This window comes from Canis lupus, chromosome 3, assembly GCF_003254725.2.
Source record: "Canis lupus dingo isolate Sandy chromosome 3, ASM325472v2, whole genome shotgun sequence".
NCBI lineage: Eukaryota > Metazoa > Chordata > Mammalia > Carnivora > Canidae > Canis > Canis lupus.
Genome location: NC_064245.1, coordinates 59,676,794 through 59,694,303, shown reverse-complemented (window position 1 = coordinate 59,694,303; position 17,510 = coordinate 59,676,794). Strand labels below are relative to the sequence as shown.

General features: G+C 55.1%; 1 protein-coding gene across 1 annotated transcript in view; it reads right to left on the bottom strand.

Annotated features, from left to right (window-relative positions):
- SORCS2 (sortilin related VPS10 domain containing receptor 2) overlaps window positions 1-17,510 on the bottom strand; it is a 459,215-nt gene that overhangs the window by 69,591 nt on the left and 372,114 nt on the right. Inside the window, exons 4-5 of the mRNA XM_025437086.3 lie at window positions 12,745-12,909; window positions 1,665-1,738 (exon numbers count right to left, since the gene is read on the bottom strand). Of these exons, the coding sequence (XP_025292871.3) occupies window positions 1,665-1,738; window positions 12,745-12,909 (239 nt within the window). The remainder of the gene's footprint in view (window positions 1-1,664; window positions 1,739-12,744; window positions 12,910-17,510) is intronic.

The window sequence follows — 17,510 nt, the reverse complement described above, 5'->3', positions numbered from 1 at the left end:
GAGGGTAGTGGACCTCCCCACCCCGGGGGCTGCCCTTCCCCAGCCCCACAAGGCCATGCTAATGAGCTTGCTTGCTGTTTAGCCCTCCAAAGCTTTAAGGGGTCAGAGCCTCAGAACGCGGAACGTGGGCTTTGGCCAATTCCTGTTGTCGGTTCAAGGACAAAGAATGCCCTAGAAATGCTGTCAAAACAGCCTTATTCGCTGCTTATAAGAGAAGGGGCCCCATCACTGCCTGTCACCACATTCCGGGAGAAGTTCCTGGGCCCCAGGGGCCAAGTGTCTGGACTGATTATCTCTTGCGCATAACAGCTCAGAGCAATTGGAGAAACTTGGGAGAGAAATCACTTGATCTGTCCGAGCTAACCACATATTTGAATTAGTGCCAATTTACCTTTCAGTATCTGCAGGCGGGCTTGTCTCTTGCCCCCAGAGATCTGAGCACCCGGCCTGGCCTGGGACCCGATGTGCGGGGGCGCTTGGCCATTCTGCCAATTTCTCAGGCCCTTGGGGTCCGGAAATCCCACCTCCTTGCCCCTCCCCACCTCCTGGGAGCCCTGGGGGAGCAACAGTTGACATCAGTGACAAGGCTCGTGATCGAGGCACCCCTTGGGATTCCAGGGAAGGAAGCAGGCCCTTCCAGGGCAGCCACATCAGTGGACGGCACCCAGGCCACCCGGCCAGTGCTCCAGAGTTAGCGATGCGGGCCTCCCTGCAACCTTGCAGCTGTAAGCCGTGACCCTAGCTCCCTCCGTGGTCACTGTTAGGGAGACAGGACTGTGGCCCAACAAAGAGCCTGGTCCAATATCTGTTGTACAAACGAGGTAAGAAAGGGAAAGGATAGGAGTGTATGCACGTGCGTGTATGTGCTCGTGTGCAAGAAAGAGCAATTTGGTGGGAAGAACACATGTGCACACGACTCCAGGGGTGGTTTAGGCAGAAGAATGGCCCATGGCCATGGCTAGTGGGCAGCAGAGGTGGGTCTTGAACCAGCACCCTCAGCTGCCACCCCTCCACCATCTGTATACCCCACCAGCAGGCACTTACCCCCCCAACCCCGGCCTCACCCATTTAGCCCGCTGATGCTTCTCCAGCACCAGCTTCCTCACTGGGGCAATGAGATTAGGACACTGCTCACACTGATCACTGAGACCCTCCCAAGAGATAACATGAGCGTGGGAGGGGAGCCCAGGCACTGGATGGGGCAGGAGAGGGGGGCCGATGCAGGCAGGGGTGGAGGAAGCCATGGAGCAGGGGGAGCTGCATGGGAGAAGGGGAGCTCATCAGGGGCTGAGTCGGGTCCTGGGGCAGGAATGGGGAGGGAGGGGCAGTGGGGAGGGGAGGAAGGTGGTGGGCTTACTGTGTGCTGGGCACTGTGACAGCTAGATGGACTTGGCACCTGTCCCACAGTGAGGAAGTGGAAGCTCAGAGAGGGCCCAGCACCTGTGTCAGGTGCACAGCTGGTTCATGAGTGCACACCTGACCCGAGGACCAGCAAGCCCCACTCACAACCATCCTACAGGTCCCAGCAGAGCAGAAAGAGCACTCAGGAGGTCCCCGTGGGATGGGGAGGTACGCGGCAGGGGTCAGAGGAGGAGAAGGCGGGGAGCCCTGAGCTAAGGGCTGCAGGGAGCAAAGGGGAGCACTGGAGGGGGGTGGGCTCTCACCAGAACATGTGGTCTTTGGTCACTCGCTCCTGCAGAAGCGTCCACTTCTTCCCCAGGTCAGATGACACGTAGAGCTTGAGGACAGAGAGAAGAGAGACAAAAGTCTGGTCATGCTGTGAGGATGAGCCTCTTCTGAGCCGGGGGTGATCTCCCCTGGATGATGAATGCCCTGGGAGAGGTCAGGCTGGTCCAGGCCTGGCTGAGGACCTGCTGGTGGCAGCCTCGGCATTCACCTAGGGGTACAGACCGACCTCTGAGAGGTCCAGAAAGAGCCATCCTCGGCCCCAGGTCAGCTGATAGGAACCCAGGGGCAGTGGCCAGGCAGGCCCCCAAGAGGAGGTGCCCCTGAACACCGCTGTCCAGGAGGGACTTGACAACATGCTGCTGGGGCGGGAGGCTGGGAGGCTGGGTGTTTGTTGGGAAGAAGGGAGCAGAGTCTGCCAAGGGCAGGCAGTGTGAAGGAGCATCCATGCAGGAACAGCAGAGTCCTCTGTGTCTGGGGTCTGCGGCCACTCAGTAGCTCAGGGCCTATGCTCACGAGGGTGCTCCACTTGGGCTTCACGCTCTGTGGCCACCACCTTGAACTTCCCAGTAAATGTATCTTTGAGTTTTCTAAGTGAAGCCCCGTGAAACAATGAGTTTGGGAGGGAGGGCTCGGAGTCGGGGCCCCTCCAAGGTCCTGCCTCCTTCCACCTCCTGGAACAGACTCTGGGGGGCCTGGACTGGACTGGGGAAGGTCAGTGTCAGCCCCCCGCCGTGTACCGAGCCCCAAAGCAGGGCCGTGGAGCCTGGGAGGGTCTGCACTCTGCGCCAGGGTCCCAGGCACAGCGAAGTGTGATGTTAAACGGCGCATGAGAAGCACCGTGACGGCCTGACCCCACCTCCTGCTGGCGCCCATGGTGGGGGTGGCAGAAAGGCACAGCAGAGGGGCCACAGCCAGTGGTACCGTGATACTGTGGCATGGTGACAGGTGGTAGCTACATTTGCAGAGAGCACAGCAAACAGAGCCTTGTTACTAATGTAACATTGTGTGTCACTCTACTTCAATAAAAAGCCCATCATGACAGCTTGAGAGTGAACTGCAGAAGGAACGTTTGCCCTGATTTTCAAAGGTTCCTCACATCATACTGGGCCCTGCAGAACACACACCTGCTCCACCTGAGCCTGCAGGCTGCCGCTGCCAGGATGAGGCACTTGTGGGGTGGGTGTGGGGTCCTGGAAAGCAGGAGCCCTGCCTGCCCCTTCCCCCCGCCTCCCGCCACCAGCTCTGCCCTGCTTCAGCTGCAGTCCTGGGTGAGAATAAACGGGCACCCCCCACCCTGACTGGGATGTGGGCAGTTCTATAATCAAGGTCCCAAGGCATCTTTCATTGGTGACTTTGCAAAGTTTTGCCAGCCTCCCCTGTCAGAGGGTGGGGTTTATGGGAACACCGAGGCCTCCACTCCATTCTCGAGAGCAGGGTGGGCGTGAGGATCTTAAGGGATCTGCGTACCCATGAAGCGTGACGCACGTGGAAATCCTGCATGGCTCACTCAGAGCACAGAGACCAAAGCGCTGGGTCGCAGAGGCGGGCGGGGCATGTCACGGTCACTCCCCAGCAGAGAGGCCAGCTGTGCTCCAGAGGCAGAGACCTGGTTTCCCTGAGCCCTGCATCGCATTTGCTGTGCCTGCCTCAGTTTCCCCATCTATAAGATGGTGCCTGCCGCTATAACATTTTGCAGGGGTGAGTCTGACTTGAGAGATAGTGGGGCCCAGTAGCCCTGGCTCCCAACAGACACCACAGTACACAGTTATGTGACCCCCCCCACACACAAAGCTTCCTAAATCTCAGTTTGACACTTTTCTGAAATCTGGGATCCCCGCCTTCCTGGAATGTGCGGGCTCAACCCAGGTACCACTGCGGAAAGGTTACCCTAATTACATGCTCACAGCATCCTGTCAGCATCACGTAGGGACAACATCAACCCCCACCCGCTGCTGCTGAGGGCTGACCGCATGGGCACGTGCCCTCTCGGGCCATCTCGTGACATCTCTGTGAATCGAATGCTTTTATCAATCTGTTTTACAGATGCAGAATGGCAGCTAAGAGCAGTTGAGTGATTTGCCCGGGTTGTTCACTGGCAGAGGCTGGATGTGAATTCTCTGTGATTTGAAAGCGCCTGCCTTTACTCCCCTGCACTCGAGATGTGTCTAGAATAAATCAGGCAAGCAGAGCAATTTCATGGCCAGACCTCAACAGGAAGGAAGGCTGATGCCAGCCACTGGACCTCAGTGTCCCCATCTGTGAAATGGGCCTAACAACCACGGCAACAGTCACCGAGACTAGAGCCCACATCTGCACACCCTGTGTCACGTGCTTCTCATCTGACCCAGCCTGTCCTCCTCAGGGCCCCAAGTTAGGATTAGCAAGTGAGGTCACGGTGTTGTTATTGCTGCTGTTCATGAGGGAAGGGTTTGTGGAACCTCAGAAGGGAAACTGGGGCTCCTCGAGTATAAGCTGTGTGCGATCCTGGCCTTCACTGCGGGCAGATGGACCACCATCCTGGAAGCCTGCCCCAGCCCTGCCTAGTGCCTGTCACCCACCAGCTCCCAAGGCCAGGACCCTGGCCCTGCCCTCACCACCCCACTGCTACACCCTAGAAGTCACCATGCTCCAAATGTGCTAATATCCTCCACCTAACCCATGGCTGCTGGACCCTGCCTCCACTCCATCCTGCGGCCCCGCTGAGCCACCTGCATCTCTGTGGCTTCCTGCAGCACCTCCTCTGGACCTCCTGCCTGCAGCCCCCCACCCTCCCACCCAGCCCTTGCTCCAGGAGACAGCCACTAGGATCTTTCTGGGACATGCACCTGACCACATCTCTCTTGTATGTCAGAACTTCCACGGGATGCCATGGCCTTGGGATAAAGCCACTTGCCTTATATGGGCACTCAGGGCCCCTGGGCTGCCTGGCCTCCCTCCTGCTGCTGTCTCTGCCCATACATCCCACACCCCTGTCACATGCAGCTCTGGGCTCATGTGTGACTGTGCTGCTAATGTGTCTCAGGGGGTCCTCTGAGCATCTGCACCTGCTGTCCGATCTGGCTGGAATGCCCTTCCTTATCACATCCAGTGTACAAGACTCAGTGTAAAGTCACCTCTTGGTCAGGGTTTGGCCAAGGTCAATGCCCAGAGGCCCTGGTACTGCAGAGCTGGGCTCAGAACCCAGTCCATTGGGTCGAGAAGCCTGTGTCAGGTCTCAGGGCCCAGGTCCTGGAGAGAACTGACCTGCAGTGCCTTCCCTTTGCTCCCACTCTGGCCCAGGGGAGGGGTGTCCCAGGCACACCCCCTTGTGCTGTCACCCACCTGCACCAGAGGCCCTGGCCCTTCCACTCCTCATCTCCAGGAACCTCCTGCGCCCCTCAGCCCCCTTCCACCTCCACCTGGGGCCTCCTCCTTGCCACCTGGCTTCTGGTAGATGCCCTACCTCTGAGGCCACAGGTTCAAGTCCCACATTCTAGATTGTTCCACTGCCCCTGGCTGACCCCCTTCATGGCTCCTTCTTCCCCATAGCTGCAGAATGTAGACCCAGTGGGTCCCACCTCAGTGAGTTCTCCTTGCCAATATTTTGTCCCAACCTCAGCGATCTGTGAGAGGACACCCCACCCTGGGACGGCTGTCCCTGCCCGAGACGCTGCTGCAGCCTCCGGAGACAGTCGTGTTGCATGGCTGTGACTCCATACTCTGTGAGCCGGTGAGAACAGGGAGCATTGTCTCTGTTCTTAACAAACGTGGGAGTTTCCTTTGCTAAGCCACCCTCCTCTCTGTCAGCAGCACAGAGAAAATACCTGAGACGGGACCTTTTGCTCCACAAGGAGGCTGAGCGCTTATGAGCGTCGGGGCCACCAGGGCCACCAGAATGAGCACCACAGACAGGGCCCAAGCAGCAGAGCCTCATTCTCTCCCGGTCCTGGAGCCTGGGAGTCTGAGACCAAGGTGTGAGTAGGATCAGTTCCCCTAGAGGCCCATCTTTCTGCTGTGTAGACAACTGTGTACTCCCTGTGTCTTCACCTGGTTCTCTGTGCATATCTGTGTTCCGATCTTTTTTTTTTTTTAAAGATTTTATTTCTTTATTCATGAGAGACACAGAGAGAGAGGCAGAGACACAGGCAGAGGGAGAAGCAGGCTCCCTGTGGGGAGCCTGATGCGGACTTGATCCCAGGACTCCAGGATCACGCCCTGAGCTGAAAGAAGATGCTCCACCACTGAGCCACCCAGGTGCCCCCCAATCTCCTCTTCTTGTAAGGACACCTGTCTTATTGGATCAGGACCCATCCAGGTGACCCACGTTAACTTAAATACCTCTTTTAAAACCCCAGCTCCAAGTATGGTCACAGCTGAGGTGCTGGGGGGGAGAGGACTCCCACATATAGATTTTGGGGGGACACAACATAGCCCATTACAGAAGCCCACCTCCTACCATGTCTGCCTCTGCTGTCCTCCTTCCCTCCCTGCTGCAGGCCAGGCTCCACTGCCTGCATCTCTGCCCTCTTCCCCTGACCCCCCAGCCTCACACTTGCTGAGAGAACTCCTGCCCTCTGAAACCCAGAGCTGTTTCCTTATTTCCTTCCCTGTCTCGGCAGTTTTGTTCCTGCTTCTCTGCTAAAGCTGGTGCAGCTCACAGGGACACACCTGCGGTACCCGCCCCTCACCAAGCCTGGCCCTGGACGGATCGCTGCTGGGTATGCTGAACGAGTGGACAGATCTGATTCTAGGGGAGGAGCTGGCAAACTGTTCTGGAAAAGGCTGGACAGTAAATATCTTTGGCTTTCCAGGCTGTGTGGTCTCTGTTGTAACTGCTTATCTCTGCCTCTGGAACAGGAAAGCAGCCAGAGACGAGATGGAAACAAATGGGCTTGCCTGCGTGCCAAGGAGACTTTATTGACAAGACAGTGCCAAGCTGTCATCTACGGACACCTGCTCCAGAATACATGATATGAAATGATCACTTTTGTCTTTAAAAATGGCTTTTTGGAATGCTTTCACCCCCTGGAACATAAGATCCAGGACACAAGGGACACCTGGGTGGCTCAGTGGTTGAGCACCTCCCTTGGGCCCAAGGCATGATCCTGGAGTCCTGGGATCGAGTCCCACGTCAGGCTTCCTGCATGGAACCTGCTTCTCCCTCTGCCTATGTCTCTGCTCTCTCTCTCTCTCTCTCTCTGTATCTCTCATGAATAAATAAATAAAATCTTAAAAAAAAAAAAGATCCAGGACACGAGGAAATCACCCATCTTATTAAGCATCTGTAGTCAGGCCTGGCATGTATGTATACAGTAGATGCTCAATAAATGTCCGTAGCTCGAGCAGCTGGTTGTGCTGAACTTCTGGAAGGGCCTCAGTGGGAGAGGCTAGTGGCAGGTACTGAGCTAAGAGCTGGTCCAAGCACCGTAAAATGGGTCATTACCACTTTACTGATGAAAGATCAGAGCTTAGAGAGGTAAGTAAGGCACCCAAGGTCATGCCGTGTTTGCTCACAGCAGTGGTTCCCACCTCATGGAACTAAGTGTAACACCCCAGTGGCTGAGGGTCCCCCAGGAAGGATGACAAGTCACCTCTAGTCCTTTCTCTGTGCCCTCTGAGTGACCAGGTCAAGACTCCTTCCACCTCATGTCTCAAGTCACCCGTCTACAAATCGGGAGAGAACTGCTCCTATCCTCAGACAGCACACAAATAAAAAGTGGGTGCATAGCCATCAATTTACGGGAGTCTGGTAATAAAACCTCCGTGTTAATGGACGGCATTATCGCTGCCATCCCCACAGATGCACTTGCATTTATGACGCCTGCCCTGCGACATGATGGAGCCTTTCCAATTTGCTCTCGCGGGAGGCAATTTTATAATACACCATCAATCGCTGCAGAAATAGAACATTTCCACTTAATAAAAGACAAACACCAGCAAATCAACAAGAATAAACACATCAGGGACATGCTGGTTGCTGCAGCAAACCCTGCACGTGCAGGCAGGAAAAGAGCGGAGGTGACTACCAGAGCAACACAGGCCACTCTGATATAAAGATGAATCGGTGCTCAGAAGTCAGAGCAAGGGAGAGACCAGAGGGAAGGAGCAGGATAAGGTCAGAGGTAGGTCAGTCACAGAAATGTGTGCCAGTAGGTCTTACAGAATTATTAGAGGTGCTGCCGTCTGGCAGCTGCCCGGGCTCCCGGCAGCATGCTGTGTGTGGGCCTGGGACTCAGCATCCTTCCCTGCCCCATTGTCAGGTGCCTCGTAAGAGCACGGGCTGGAAAGTGGAAACTCAGAATCGTTCAGACTCCCTTGCAGCTAGAGTTCTTGGCCACAGGCGCACTCATGGGAGGTTTAGAAGGTGAAGGTTGCATGGAGGCATTTTCTAGCCACCGAGGGCCATGCCTGCTGGCCAGCCAGGTTGCGGGGACTTGCTGCGGGATCCATCCTCAGCTCTGGAGGGTGGAGAGGCGACCATGGTGGAGGCAGCAGCTGGACTCTGCCTTCTGCCATCCAGTCACTGGCTCTGTGAGCATTGCCAGGCAGTATGGCTGCAGCAGTGGCGATGTCACATGCGTGGGTCTCAACACTTGCTGTGTATCCTTGACCTTGGCAAGTCTGCTGGGGCTCCTGGTCCCACCCGTCCTGGTCCCGCCCCTCCTGACATGGAAGGCAGAAGCTCCCCAGGTGGGACAGCTCTACATGCCCCTGGGTGAACCCTGGGATTCCAACCTGAAGCCCTTTCTCTAGCCCCACAACAATTTAGGGAACACCTGGTTCCTCATGCTAAATCCTTCCTCTGCTTAAATTATCCAGAGTGGTGTCTTGTTCCTGCCCAGAGCTCTGTCAGACAACTGATCAGGGCAGACAGGGAACATGCACCAAAGTGTGAGACTCTCTGGGTTCATGAACTTGTTCTGTTTCAGAGAAGTCCGGCTTCTGCCCAATTCTGAAGCCTGAAGTCAGGGAGGAAGCGGGCACTGAAGCCCATAGCCCTGCAGGACAGCTCATCCGCTGATGGACGTTCACGGCGGCCACTGTGAACCTGCACCTCTGCCCACCCCTTCTTGGGGAACCCTTGCCCGCCCCCCACCCCCGCTGCCTTGACGGCAACTCTACTTTGCTTCAGTGCAGATAAATGCAAACACAGTTTTACGTAGGCTGGAGGGATGCGAGCGTCTGGTTTTCTCTAATTGCTCCTGTTGTTCTGAAGTTATATTAAAAAGTAAACGTACCTCCCGATCCATTCTCTTTTTTTTTTTAACAGAAGTTTTTTTTAAATTTTTATTTATTTATGATAGTCACAGAGAGAGAGAGAGAGGCAGAGACATAGGCAGAGGGAGAAGCAGGCTCCATGCACCAGGAGCCCGACGTGGGATTCGATCCCGGGTCTCCAGATCGCGCCCTGGGCCAAAGGCAGGTGCCAAACCGCTGTGCCACCCAGGGATCCCCCGATCCATTCTCTACGCCTCTCTTCAAAGCCCCTCCTCTAGGAAGGCTTCCCAGATTGGTCATCCAAGGTGTCTTTTCTTCCCTACTACTAGTTTCTGGAAGGCATTCCTAGGCTCAGGTTAACTTCTCCCAGCGCTGGGAAATAGAGGATGTTTTTGATGGGGAGCAGAATAAACCATAACAGTGGGTCCATCAAGTGTGCAGGGCTGTGTCTGTAGGCAGGTCCCAGGGACCAGCGCTGGGAATCAGGCGGCTCAGCTTGGTGCCAGGGGTCCTCAGAGAGCTGCCATGGGAAGGGACTGCCTGGCCCCCACATCCCTTTTGATCCCAGGACTCCAGTGCAGTTTGCTGAGCCTTCAAAGAGAAAGCCCTGCATCAGGCTGTCAGAGAGGAAGGCCACCCAGGCTCCAAATAAGGTAGCCTCACAGCGCCCCGAGCTAGTGTCCCAGTGAAGGGGGTGGTGAAAGCAGCAGGGGGGTTGTCTGAGGGTGGGAGGACTGTGTTTGCTGGAGGAAGGGGTAGGCACCTGAGAGGAAAAGCAAAGGGGAGCCTCTGGCTTTGGAACCAGCCTGCAAGTCCTTGACGACAGGATATTGGTGCCCATCCCTGTTGACTCTGACTTTGGCAGGTGACTTGCTTTGGTTTGTGGTGTGTGACGGGATGTGATGTCTTCCAGGTCAAAGCAGACAGGCCAACACCACTGGGGCAGTTTGGCCAGCCCCTCCCCCTCCCCGGGCCCTCCATCATGAGAACAGCATGACCCCAGATGACTTCAGGTTCCAGAATAAGAGAGGTGCAGACATCTGAACCCTACCATCAGCCAGGGGCCATGTGTCGCCAGTCCCAGCAGAGCCTGGTAGAAGCCTAGCCAACTCACAGACCCTGGGAGCAAGCAGTGACCCTCGCTGCTGGGAGCCACTGAGGTCTGGGGCTGCATGTTACTCGGATGAGCAGATGCCTACCTAATACACTGGGTCTGTCGGAATCGAGAGCTGGTGTGGTTCCACCATGCCATCCCGCTTCTTGGAAGCAAGAGAGCTTTGAAAACCATAAAACCCTATTAAAAAAAAAAAAACTGAACCCCAAGGCCGTATTGTCATCGTTATTAATTTCCTCAAATTCTTCATTCCTTTTATAACTACAACTAAGCCATTTTTTTCTCCCCTTTTTCTTTCCTTAGAGTCACTGAAAAGAACCAAGGAAAATAACCGAGATTTCAGCTCCATTAATTTTTCAGGGCACCATAAATTAAAGAGCAATTGCAATGCAGTCAATTTCTGCAGGAAAATAAGTCTCCGTGATTGTGCTTTAGTCTAATTACATGGAAGGCTAAGTACTGCTATTAATACCCAGAAGCACATGCTGTCCCAACGGAAGACGCCCGGAGCAAAGAGGCAGCCCACTAGGCCAGGGGATCTCAGGGGCGCCAGGCAGCGAGGCCCAGGCCTGGGCAAGGAGCCCGGGCCCTGTAGGGAGCCATGGCTCAGACCAGCCGGAAGTCTCCAATTGGAGGCCCTCGGCCTGGGCGATCTCTAATTGGAGACATCCGTCATTGACCTACGGATCGATCCAGCCGCACCCATCCATCTATCCACCCACCTCCACCATCGATCACCCATCCACCCACCCATCCAGCCTCATCTCAATGTCCATCCATCCAACAACTATTGTCAGCTGGGAACTTGAGCTAAAATGGTGTAAAAACTAGGACTAGTCCCTGCCCTCAAGGAACAGAGTGTGTGTGTACAGGGCACCAGCAATAATAGGATAATGTCACAAATACATAAGCACACTGCGATCAGCCCTGGGGATGAGGGGTGCGGGGAGGTGGAGGCGTGTGGACCAGGGGCAAGGTCCTGAGGAACAGCTTCCATTTGCCTCCAGACCATGCACCATCCTTGTCCATCCTCCTCCACACAGGACTGGCCTGTGCGGATGGCATCCACTGCCCAACCCCGTGTTGGCTAAGCTCCCTTTCCAAGGCCAGGCCTCCTCCTGGGCCCCTCCCAGAGACGTGGGGGGCCACAGAGTGTCACTGGGCATGACAGTAGGCCAAAAATGGTCCCCAAACGGCAGCCACGTCCTAGTCCACACACCTGTGCAAGTGACCTCAGAGGGCAAAGGACTTGCAGATGTGATTCCATGATGATTTTTAGTTGGAAAGATTATCCTGGATTCCCCAGGGGCAGCAGAGGGCGACTGCTCTGATTTCTCACAGCCACACACTCACACTCACAGACACACACAGTCACACACATACAATCACTCACACACTCAGAGTCACACACTCACACAGTCATAGTCATACACTCATAGTCACACAGTCACACACTCACAGTCACACAGTCTCACACTCATGCACTCAGTCACACACAGCCAGAGTCACACAGCCACACTCACACACTCAGTCACATACTCATACTCATAGTCACACAGTCATAGTCACACACACACAGTCACAGTCTCACACTCACACACTCAGTCATGCACTCAGTCTTAGTCACACACAGTCTCACACACACACTGTCTCACACACAGTCACACACTCACAGTCTCACACTCATATACACTCAACACAGACTCATAGTTACACACACTCTATCACATTCACTTGTCTCACACACACTCACATACAGTCATGCACTCACAGTCACTCACTCACTCAGATACTCACAGACACACACACATAATCAGGCACTCACATTCACAGTCACACACTCACACTCACTCACACTCTGTGAACACAGAGCACAGACACAGAGGAGGACACTGCCTTTGCAGGCTGGAGAGGCTCCTTCACAAACAGCTCGATGCCAGAAACTGAAAATGGCCAGGGACCCCCCACAGCCTCCGGAGGGAGTGTGGCCTTGCAGACACTTCGATTTTGATCTAATGATACTGATTTTGGACTTCTGGTCTCCAAAACTGTGGGAGAACACACTTCTGTTGTTGTAGGCCATCAAGTGTGTGGTCACTGGCCTCGGGCTGCAGGAAACCAATGCTGGCCTCCACCACGGCAGGGCAGTCCTTGTCCACCAGCTCTCTCCGTTCCCCACGGCACCCTCATCCTCAGCCCTCAGGACCTGCTGGTGCCAGCCCTGGGGCTCTCCTACCCCCTGGACCTGGAAAGAGCCCTCCACAATGTTCCTTGGTCGCCCCATGGAGGTGCCCTTGGGTCCTGTGGGGCCCTGGTGACACAGCCCCCAGAGGAGAGGATGCTGATGGGGGATCTGAAGGATGATTCACTCCTAGTGAAGGTGGAAAAGCATTCCAGGCTGGCAGAAAGGCCTGGCAAGGCCCAGCGTGGGATGGTGTGTGGAATATTCTGGAAGTGGTAAATGGCTTTATGGCTGGTGCACCCAGAGGGGAGGCAGAGAGGAACAGCCCTAATCCTGTCTCATGCGCGTATGTGTGCCAAGCGCACCTCTCACCTCCACCCACTCAGTTCACACACAATACAGCCAAGCGGCCCTCCCCCAGTGGGAGCACCCAGACCGCCGGGTCTCGGGGGGAAGGGTTCTGGTAACCCCATGATGAGAAGCCTATCACTGCCCCATGACCCCACCCAAGGAGCAGTAACAGGGGCCCTCAGGTCCAGACACCAGCCCCAGGGCTGCGTACCTTGTTCTCCTTGGTGTAGGCCAGCACCTTGTCCTCCTCTTTGGGGTGGAAAATCAGGGTTTCCACCGAGAAGGGGATGAGCTGCTTCTGGAAGGTAGCACCCTCGTCCGTGCTGAGGAACAGACTCTGGTCACGGTCGCTGAGTGAGGAGCTCACCAGGACAATCTGAAACAGAAAACCAGGAAGCCATGAGCCTCCCCTCTAAATACCAGACTGGGGGGCACGGCAGGAACTGGGGTGGGGGGGCAGGGAGGGTGCCCCCCCACCCCCTGCCCCTGCCCACTCGTGCACACTGGTCATTCATTCTCTCACTGCACAAATATTTCCCAGGGCCGGGGTGCTGGGCACCATCCACACGCTGATGGTCTGCTGTGAGCCATCCATTCGGGGAGGGGGGCAGCAGGAGACAGGTGAGTGCGTCCACCATCATGTGGCTGACTGGTGGCCCAAGGAGACATGGTAGGATGGTGGGGAGGCTGAGCTGGTGGCTGCCTCCCAAGGCAGAACACTGGGCCACCTGGGGGTCCACCTGGGAGAGTGTGTGCAGGGGTGGGACTGCGGATGTGAGGTGGCCAAGGAGGATGGGACAGAAGTAGCTGCCTGTCAAATTCTATGAGCCCAAGAGGGCACCACCGTGGGTGAAATGGCATCCCCCAGGAAGACACCAGGTCCCCATGTCCTAACCTGGGTACCTGTGAAGGGGACCTCACTTAGAAACAGGGTCTTCACAGATGTAACCAAGCTAACCACGTCAGTAGGGAGTCATCCTGGAAACCAGCAGACAAGGCGTCCATGGCAAAGATGGGTGACAGCCCTGCCGCACACATCCCCATCTGCAAAAGCCTCCCATGGAGGGGTCTCTGCAAGGCTCTTGGCTCCACCTGGAGGGTCAGGGGAGCCACATCTCCATGGGGTGCATCCTGCTTGGGAAGCCGGCCTGTGGCCCTTTCTGGGTTTGTCCACTTTCTTGCTAAGGTATGTGCACAGGTACAAGCCCTGCTGGACTGTGGGGCGGAGGGGAAGCCCCAGGTCTCATAGGAAGGTCAGGAAAGGCCAGCCACAGGTCAGAACAGGTTGGCCCTGCTAGCTACACACAGGGCACCACCGGGATCTTCAGAGGCAGAGCCCAGGGCACAGGGAGAGGCTTCCCTCCTTTTCCTGAGGCCAGAGGGTCGGCCAGCCTGGAGGGCTGGGGAGGGGATGTGGGCACCTGGCACTGAGAGCAGATGCCCCCCACCCCCGGCCATGTGGTCAGCCCCCTGCCGCATGGGTGAGCCCAATCTCTACCTCCATCCTCTTCTGGAAGATCCAGTTCCCACAAATAAGCTGGGGGCGGGGGGGGGGGCAGTCTTCTCACTCACAGACCTCGTGGAGACCTCTGGGTTCCTCACAGTCCCAAAGAGACTGTGACCTCTGTGGCAGGGTCTGCAGGCTCCTCCTGGACTGGCCTCCCTCCCTGCCTCTTGCTTGTGCACTGGCCACAGCCAGGGTGGTCCACCCATATCTAGTCCTCCCTCAACACCTGTCCCCTCTGTCTCCCCCTCACCCCCCTGGGCCAGTGGATCCTCGGCTTCAAGGCCGTGGGGGACATGGTATTTGCTCACTACCTTTTGTGGAGATAGCCTCTTCCCACAGGACTGTGGCCCTCTGGGGCCAGGGCCAGGTCTGCAGAGTTCACAGCTGTCCCCTCCCTACCATCACTCCTGCAGGGCCTGGGGACCCCACACACTTGTTGAATGAATGAATAAATGAATGATATGAATGAATGAATGAATGAACGGACACCCATGTGGACAGAGCAGGGGGCCAGGGGCACTCTCAGTCTCAGATAGCCCAGCTCAAATTCCATGTCCATGTGACCTCAGGCAAGCTGGCTGACCATTTCCTGCCTCGTTCTCCTTTCTATAAAATGGAGAGAACAATAGGGTGCCTGGCATTGGGCGAGCCTGCAATGAAAATCTAATAGGAGTGCAACCAGACTGTCCTCACTGGAGCTCTGCGGGGCAATTATCCCCTTTGCTTCGCTGATGGGGAAACGGAGGCCCAGAGAGGGGGAACAAACTGCCTGAGGTCACACAGCATGCAGGATGGAGCCAGGGTCTGGATCTGAGGGGTAGTCTATGCAGAGTGGGGTGCCGGTGAGGTCGGGGTGGGGGGGGGACCAGCCGGACATGCGATGACCCTGGCTTTCAAGGGGGGAAGGCTGTGGGGCTATGGACGCCCCACCCCATGAAAAGAAGTAGAGTATAAACTTATAAGCAACTATGTATTTCACATGGACAAAACTGTGAGGAAGCCTATGATAATTTTGTCAATGGTAACTGTGTAAAAGTGTAATTGTGTCAGTGGAGGTGCACACAAATAGAAGCAGAGAGTTTACTATTCAGCCATAAAAGAAAGGAAACCTGGCCACTTGTGACAGCGGGGACAGACCTTGAGGGCGTCATGCCCAGGGAGAGAAGTCAGAGACAAGTACCACGTGATCGCACTTACAAGTGGAATCTTTTAAATATATATATATATGTGTGTGTTTTTAATTTTTAATTTTTTTATTCAAATTCAATTGGCCAACATAGAGTACATCATTAGCTTCAGATGTAACGGTCAATAATTTACCAGTTGCCTAAAACGGGTGGAATCTTAAAAGCCAAACCTGAGCTCACAGAAACAGAGAACAGATTGGCGGTGCAGGTGGCGGGTGGGCGAGGGGTGAAGGGGGTCAGGAGGCGCAAACTGCCCGTCACCAAGTGAGCGGGTCACAGCTGCGGGGCCCAGCGGGTGACACGGTCAGGAACACTGTGCCGCATGTTTGAAAGTTGCTGAGTGTAGATCCTGCCTGAACAGTCTCATCACACCGTTATAACAACGTGTGGTGGCGTGTGTGTGTGTGTGGGGGGGGGGTAACGAGACGTACCGTGGCGATCATTTCACCATATATGCAAATACCGAGCCGTTATGTTGTACCCCCGAACCTGAGGTAACGTTAGATGACAATCGCACTTCAGCTTGGAAAAAATGAACGGGAGGTAACACGGGGGACATCTTAGTGGTGAGCTTTAAGTGGTGGAGTTAGAAGGAAATTATTTATTTTATTTTATTCTAAGATTTTGTTTATTTATTTGAGTGAGAGAGAGAGAGAGAGTGAGCACGAGAGCATGAGCAGGGGGAGGGGGAGAGGGAGAGGGAGAAGCAGACTCCCTGCTGAGCAAGGAGCCCAATGCAGGACTCGAACCCAGGACCCCAGGATCATGACCTGAGCTGAAGGCAGACACTTCCACCAACTGAGCCACCCAGGTGCCTCTATATTTTTTATTTTAAATAAACACTGTAGTTTAGAATAGCTTTAAATTTACAGAAAAGTTGCAAAGATAGTTCAGAGTCCCATAACCCCTGGTGCGGTTTCCTCTGCTGGGATATGTCACATCAGTAGCAGACATTTGTCACAGCTAAGGAACCAGCATCCGCACAAGTGTATGGTCTGAACTACGCACTACGTTCAACGAATGGCCTTTCCTGGTCCAGGACCCCATCCAGGACCCCACCTGACATTCAGGTGTCATGTCTCCTTAGGCTACTCTGGGCTGTGGCTTTCTCAGACGCGCCTTGTTTTCTTGACCTTGACGGTGTTGAGGCGTCCTGCAGCCTATTTTGCTGACTGCCTCTGGATTTCGGCTTCTCTGCGCTTTCCTCGTGGTGACACTAGGGGTCATGGGTTTCGGGGAGGAAAGGCCAAGAGGTGAGGAGCTTCCTGAGGGCAGTGGATCCAGAGAGCAGGCTATGGAGGGCCTCATGGGCTGGGTGGCACTGGTCAGGGCTCTCCGCTGGATGGCACCCCATTCCTCCTTGGGTCCTCGCCGTCCCCCTTGGAGGACACCCTCGTGCACAGCCCCCACCTGCAGTGGGGGGGGGGGAGGTAGAAGAGCTACAGGCATTCTTGTGAAGAATCCTTCTGCGTGGGAGACCCGTCTCTTCTCCTTCACTTATTTATTCAATCGTTTATTTACGTCACTATGAACTCATGAATATTTATGTTAGACTTCGAGCTGTCATTCAATGCTGTTCTGTTATTTCCTTACCCCAGTGCTCCAGCTCTGGCTACCAGGGGCTCTTTTGGGTTCCTGTGTCCTCCTTGCCACAACACCCTGTGTTCTGCGCTGCACCTGCCCTCCCCGGATAATGGAAAGGAACGAAACAAACCACGCAGCTTTCTTACACATCTTACTGGAGGCCGCTTGGTTCATTCAACATCTGCCCACCACGCGGGCCAGACTCTGTGCCCCACCCTGGGGCAGCGGCCCCCACGCCAGGCCATTGGGGCCATCTGGCCAGGGAAGCCCAAGTGTCACTCATCAAAATGGTTTCTCACAACTATTTTTCAATGTTCTTAGGATGCAACTATTTACTTAGCCACCTCCCCGGGTAGATTGTGCCCTTGAGCGCAGGATAGCCACGTTAGCTCCTGCTCTGTACTGTGAGCGTGTAGCCCAGGCCGACGTGGCGCCGTCAGCTAATCCAGGCCTGATGGACGCGGGCTGAATGCATGCACGCATGAATGGGTAAGCAAGTCCATCTCAATCCGTGACTCCGAAAGAAATTGTTTGCTCTTCTCCTTTGGGAGGAAAACATTCCTGGGGATATTTATGAAGCCTGGAGACTAGCTGTCATAAAACATCTCATTCACTTATTTCTCTTCATTACTCAAAGGTTCATACACCAGTGAAGACTCATTCATTCATTCATTCATTCATTCTTTCATAGTTGCTAAA